At 37.0% G+C, this 7278-nt stretch overlaps 1 protein-coding gene across 1 annotated transcript in view; it reads left to right on the plus strand.

The window, feature by feature from the left end:
* CCDC68 (coiled-coil domain containing 68) overlaps positions 1–7278 on the plus strand; it is a 49784-nt gene that overhangs the window by 39272 nt on the left and 3234 nt on the right. Inside the window, exon 10 of the mRNA XM_003788440.3 lies at positions 5271–5347. Within this exon, the coding sequence (XP_003788488.1) occupies positions 5271–5347 (77 nt within the window). The remainder of the gene's footprint in view (positions 1–5270; positions 5348–7278) is intronic.

Below are 7278 nucleotides of genomic sequence, written 5' to 3' on the forward strand. Positions count from 1 at the left end.
CCATGTTCAATTTGTTAGGTAAAATGCCTCTTAACAATTGTGTTCCACCCCCAAGAGGTGTGCCATACACTGTGACCCCCCATCCCCCTCCTTCTTCCCCTCTCCCAGCTCCCCATCCCCCTGCCCCCCACATTGTATTATTAGATAATCTACTGCCTTCATATTAGGATTGAGCACATTGGATTCTTGCTTCTCCATTCTTGTGATACTTTACTAAGAAGAATATGTTCCACCTCCATCCAGGTTAATACAAAAGATATAAAATCTCCATCTGTTTTAGTGGCTGAATAGTATTCCACAGTACATATGTACCACAGCTTGTTAATTCATTCCTGGGTTGGTGGGCATTTAGGTTGTTTCCACAGTTTGGCAATTATAAATTGAGCTGTGATAAACAGACTAGTGCAAATGTCCTTATGATAAAAGGATTTTTTTTCTTCTGGGTAGATACCTAGTAATGGAATTGTAGGATCAAATAGGAGATCTAAGTTGAGTCCTCGAGAAGTCTCCATACTTCCTTCCAAAATGGTTGTATTAGTTTGCAGTTCTACTGGCAGTATAAAAGTGTTCCCTTCTCTCTACTTCCACAGCAGCATCTGTAGCTTTGAGACTTTGTGATGTGGGCCATTCTTTCTGGGGTTAGGTGAGACCTCAGGGTAATTTTGATTTGCATTTCTCTGATGGTTAAGGACGATGAGCAACTTTTCATGTTTGTTAGCCATTTGTCTGTCTCCTTTGGAGAAGGTTCTATTTGTGTGTCTTGCCCAGTAATATATGGTATTGTTGAGTCTTTTCTTGTTGATTAATTTGAATTTTCTGTAGACCCTAGTTATCAAGCATTTGTCCGATTCATAAAATGCAAGTATCTTTTCCCATTCTGAATCACATTGTAATGTTTTAAACTTTAATTTCATTGATTTGCTCACATCACTAATTGTGTAAATTAATTAATTAATTTATTTATTTATTATTGTGTAAATTTATTAAGTGGCTGCTATGATATAAGTAGTAAATTCAGGAAAACAGTGTTGAACAAAATACACATGAGTGAGCTCTGCACTCTGGAATTTACTGGCCAGTGAGTGAATTTAAAATGCCCATTTATTCTAGATGAAATTCTTATTGAATCTGTTCCAATGGTGTATCTGTTGATTTTGGCTCTCATACCTTACTGCTTTAATTATCGTACATCTTTAATACATTTTAATTGGAGGGGTTGTTTTAGAGTTGGCATCATTCTCAGACTTTTCATTTCATTATGGTTCTGGGCTCTGGTCAGACCTAATTAAGTGCCAACTCTCATCACAGAGCCCAGGTATCGATGGTGCTACGGCATCTAATTCAATTTAATGTTCTTTAGTTGTGTCTGTTTATTTATATCATCCCCAAAGCAGATTTTTATGTTCTAAATAAACTGGCAACTTCATTCAGATACTGTACATTAGCCAGTTGGCCTTTTGGTCCAATAGTTAGACAAGAAAAATGTATTTTTTTCTGTTATACTCTTTCTAGAGAACCACATTTAGCAGATAATCACTGACTGGCCAGTCAGAGTGGAATGACCCAGGAACAGATTTCTGTTCCCTCCTGAAACAGACACTCCACACAATGTGGCAGCCTCACTCAGGGTCTTAGATTCCTATATGTAGCTCAATCTAAGCCACTGTTTTCTAACATTTTCTTTTATAAAAAGGTCTTCAGATAATAGCAGTACCTGATGAGCATCTTCAAATAGATAAAGCTTTTCCTTCAGAGAAGTGGATGTTACTATTGTCCATTTGAGCTTTAAAAAGTCCAAGCCTCACTAATTTATTTATTTAGCAAATTCTTTTTGTGTATCTATAATGTGCCAAAGTATGTTCGGTGTATGGACAAGACAGATGGTCCCTGACCTCATCTTACTTACACTTTAATTGACAATAGAGAAAATAAACAAGTAAGTATACAACCTAACCAGTACTCGGAGAAAGAATGGAACAATGTGAGAAGTTATAGAGTACTGGGGGTCCAGCAGAGCATCTCTGAGCAGGGGATTTTCACCAGGTGTCCAAATATATTTAACCCAGTGTCCACTGGGTTGGGTGCTATGGCTCATGCCTATAATCCCAACAGTTTGAAAAGCCAAGGTGGGTAGATTCCCCGAGGCCAGGAGTTCAAGACTAACCTGGGCAACATAGTGAGACTCCCATCTCTATAAAAAGTAATTTAAAAAAATTAGCCAGAGTCTAAAGCTACAGTGAACTATGGTTGTGTCACTGCTATCCAGTCTGAGTTTCAGAGTGACACCATGTGTCTAAAAATATATATAATAAACAAATACAGTGGGTGTTTGAGCCATAGTGATTCAATTTCTAGTCCATCCCTAGTGAATAATTTATTATAAAGTTCTTAAAGTAGGATGACGTATGCAGTTGTATAGTATCTTGCCCCCCAAATGTAAGGTCACTGCCTATTTTGGAATTCATGAAATAACAGAATGGACTGATTCAGTTTGTAAAAAATGATCACCAGAGTATAAACAACCTTTTGAAACACATCACCTTTGTAAAGCATACAGACAGAATCTGTTTCTCATTCAGGCTAAAAACAATTTGTTTCTTTTTAGGCATAAAGTATATGCCTCCCTCTGATATGGACTTATCTGGATGATCAAATAAGTATGAGTGTCTATAGGTGTATATATGTGTAAACATGTGTATGAAATGTATATGTTTATACACTGGTAATGCTATGTCTATTTAAAAATGCATAGTTATTGAATTTGTATGATGATTTACATTTATTGTAGTCATTCAATATTTTCTATTTTCCTTCTAGATTCCAAGTTAGAGAAACAAATACTATTTTCACTAATGTTCTTTTTATTCTGGCAATTTTCTCTCCTCTCTATGGAGGATAAAATATACTCATATATTTCTACCTGGCTTTTTAAAACCTTTAATATTGTAAAGTCTCGTTTAAATACCACCAAATAATTTCTGCTTAAATCTACCAAAATTGTTGACGTTTTTTCTCCCTTTGCATATCCTTTATATCTTAATTCACAGTGCTAACATTCTTCTTATATTTGATGCATTTCTGGCTTCTTCAGTAATGATCTGCTCACATGGAAATGCATCTTAAGAAATTACCTCATTTTCTAAACTTTGAAGATTATCCTATTTTATGCAATCAACATCATCTTTAAAAATTTAATTCTTAGAGTATGTTGCTAAAAGATTAAGTTTGTAAAAACTTATGTTTTTGGAAAACTGTGGCTGTAAACCATCCTTGGATAAAATCGTAATAATGGGAGAGCTATTCTGCCCAGTGATTTATATTTCTGTAGACTGATGGTGTAATGAAACTCATGCATGGGCTGTTCTAGTTAAAGGAAAACCAGAAAAACCTATCCATCAAGAATAAATACCTAAATCTGGTAGATAAAACAAATCAGCATGGAAGTTCAAATAAAGGTAGTATAACCTAATAGCACTTGTGCTTTTCTGTTGCTTGGTACTCAACTACTTGAGAAACTAGGAGTTTATTCTGGAAAAGATCCAAATGGCTTGAACATAATTTTCCAGGTATAGAATATTTTTAATCCAATGGTGATTGTCAAATGATAATATGTTTCAAATTGTACTATACTGTTTTTCAAAAGTTCTGTATGGAGGGGACTTTTCCTGACCACATACCTAGCCTGAGCTTTGTGCCTGGACTTGTTGAGAGTGTGTATCAGATTTATCTTCATTATATGAGGAAATCTTTACCATCTATTTATCAAATCAGAATACCACTTCCAGGGTGAAACTTTAGTGCCTAAAGTTGAAACAGTATAGTGAAATGATTAACATGTCTGAAGATGTTGGCTTCATCTTTTATTTTTTATTCAGTATAAATGCTGGGAGCTAAGAAGGGGCCATAGAATCAGTGGCAGACTCCAAACTATCAGATGGAATCTTAGAAAAATACCTTTTAAGCTTTAATTACATGACTCTCTAAGTCAGCGGTTCTCAACCTGTGGGTTGCGACCCACAGGAACTGTATTAAAGGGCTGCAGCATTAGGAAGGTTGAGAACCACTGCTCTAAGTCCTTAGGGTCCTGAATGACACAGAGCTGGTGTTTTGCAGTTTGTCACCTGCCATCATTACACATAGCTTCCTTCTGGTCCCAGACTCCTTTTACAGTACCCCCTTTGTTTACCTTTTGGCCTGGGTTTAAAGACCTCTGGCCTCAGCGCAGCCAACAAGGAACTCAGCCGTGGGCATGATTGTCCAGGTTTGTGAAGTGAAATCGCTCACTTGGCTGTGTTGTAGAGAAAGCACTAGCTCTGGACACAACCTGCCACTGCACTCTGCCATGAATAGGATGTTGGGTGGTTAAATTGGTTCAGTTGAAATCTTTGGACCTCAATTTTTAGATATATAAATGGAACTTGGACGGGAAAACCATGACCAACTGCCTTTAATTCTTTGAATCTGTGCCAAGAACTGAGCTGAGCACTTTACGTATTTTTTTTATGTCATTTCAAACCCTATTATACACACAAAGAAATTAGGCACAGAGGGGTGAAGTAACCTAAATGAGGTTACGCAGCTAGTAAAGGGCTGGACTAGGATTTGAACCTGAGAGCTGATACTCTTAACTCTTTTCTTAACTGTTATACTCTCTCCCAGAACTATGAGAGTGCTTCCAGATTAAAATAGTGTGATCATATGGTATGTGATTCTTCTAACAACCTAGACAAGATAGGCAGGATGTGTATCATTTACCACCAGCACAGAGATAAAGAAATTAAGTCTTCAGTGAGAAAATTGAGGCTAGAGAGTACAGTAAAGAACGAATGGGGCCTATTTTCATGGGGTTTATAATGAAGAGATTACAAAAGGACAGATGTGTGATGAATATTGTGGGTGTCTTTAACAAACTTCTTTAATAAAGTTTTTTACATGAAGTTCTTTCCATCCGTCTATATTTAATAAAAAAAAAAACCTGTAAAATCAAACATAGATCCTTCAGCTGTTGAATTTCAGATGCTAAATGAGAATACTATATTTAAATCCCTTCGTAAATTATGCATTTTTCAGAGATATTATCGGATGACTTTCCAGTGGCTGTTTTCTGTGTTTTAACAAAATAACCGTGGCACAAACTTCCTGCCAAGGGGAGAGGCAGGTGATGGGTCGACCAGAAACCCTGAAGATGTAGCTTAGGAATATGCTGGGTATTTGGTGTCTCTATTTGTTTTCTTTCTGTCTGTCTTTTTTTTTTTTTTTTCCAATTTTAGAATAAAGAACTAAAAACCAAGGTGGCACTTTGGTCAGAAACTCCAAGGACAAAGGTATCTAAGGCTGTCGCTACAAGGTAAAATCTTTCTCTTCCCCCACCCTGTCTTCACAAGCTCTGCTGAACATGTTTCACATTCAACCCACTTGAGAAAGTTTCCAATCTGTGAGGACTTATGTAATCGTTTATTTACTGTCTGTCTCCCTGTTCCTATTCAGAACTGTAATCATCTTGCTCATTCTTGAGTCCTCAAGGCCTAACATATAAATACCAAATAAACTAATTAATTCAGATTTTTTTCCTCTCAAATCCTATCTCAACTTGAACACTTTCCCCAGATATGACATCTCCCCTATTATCTTCTTCCTCTGTCATTCATATTTCTTATGACATTGATGACCATTATAATTATGAATTGCTAGTATTTATTAAAATTGCCATGACATTATCTCTCAAATCTAGTAAATTATAAATATCACTAGGGAAGAAATAGTACTTTGCATTCTGTTTCTTGCTTTACAAAGGACAAGTATCTTCAACAATGACCCAATGATAATGATTTCAAGCAATGATAATGATTCCCTGATGAGTCCCAATCAAAATGAAGGTTGAAACTATATAAATAATTTTTTTAATGTTTAAATTTTTGTTGTTGTTGTTGACAGACTCTGAATCTGAATATAGGCTCAAATCTCATTTCCATAAACTCTAGGAAATTATCACTTAAAAGAAAACATAGTCTGTAATTGCGTGTATCATTTAAAAAAGTAATTTGAAACTTCCTGTTCCAACAGCTTTTGAATTTCCCAGTCTAATCCCTCTAGGGCTGAATCTCACTTTCTGAAACTTCACCACAGGGCCTGGGGTGGAAAATCAGACCCACTGCGATTAGCATCAGCCTAGGAATTCAGGCAGACTCATCTTTCTCTTTAAAACTCCCTAAAACAGTGTTTCCCTTTGCTAATGATGTATGTAATTAGAGACTAGAGATGAAACCATTATGAATCAAGTCCTCTAAAATCTTTGGGGCTCCAGATGCTAAGTTATCAACTTTTGGCCACTAGCCCTACAATTCCTAAAAAAGAAAAGGAATGAAGACTCAGAGGCATTCAAGGAATTGAAATGCCCACATTCAGAAGTGGGGAAAGAGGTAGAGTCACTTCGTGGAGTGGGGGGGAGAGGTGAAGGGTTTGGAATAAGAGGGCCAGCATGACTTCCGAAGGGAAGGAAGGAGGACCCATTTTTACTCCGTCATCTAGATACTGTTCCTTCGGTGTGGTGAAGTGTCTGGCCAGCCTCAGCTGCCTTGACCCTGGAGGAAGGAGGCTAGGTGGAGCAGAGGAAGCCATAGCTGGTGTCTCCATGTTGTAACTTCCCCAGTATCTAATGCTGAGCGCTGGCTGGCCCAGAGGGGAGATGCTGGGAGAATGGCTTCCTTGCTCAATTTTTTAGCTGCAGTTATTAATTTGTATTTAATTAACTGATAGTTAAAAAGTCTACTGTCTTAAAGCCTTTACTCTCCCTGTGACTTGGGAAAGATCAAATGGGAGAAATTTCCTAATTGGTGAAACTGGACTAAATATCCCCTTTATTTTATGATTTTTGATAGAAGTTCCAGTGTTAATTGTAGAAAGATAGGTTTCACATTAGCAAATTTTGGCTACTTCAAGAATGTAAGTGGGTAGGTGGGGGCGGTGCCTGTGGCTTAAAGGAGTAGGGTGCTGGCCCCATGTACCAGAGGTGGTGGGTTCAAACCCAGCCCTGGCCAAAAACTGCAAAACAAAGAAAAAAGAATGTAAGTGGTAGTTTTGTCTGATAAAACTGGATTCACCAATGTACAATGGAATTATAACTCTAGGGAGAGATTGTTGGCTGTTAAGGCAAAATAAAAATCATGTAGGTGTAAAATTTAATCTTGGCAATTCCCTTAAATCATCCATAAAACATGGTTTGATGCTATCTCTCAGTGAGTACAAATACTTTTTTTTTTTCTTGAACAATAGAATATA

This window comes from Otolemur garnettii, unplaced genomic scaffold (assembly GCF_000181295.1).
Source record: "Otolemur garnettii isolate 467f Iridium unplaced genomic scaffold, OtoGar3 scaffold00027, whole genome shotgun sequence".
Lineage (NCBI taxonomy): Eukaryota > Metazoa > Chordata > Mammalia > Primates > Galagidae > Otolemur > Otolemur garnettii.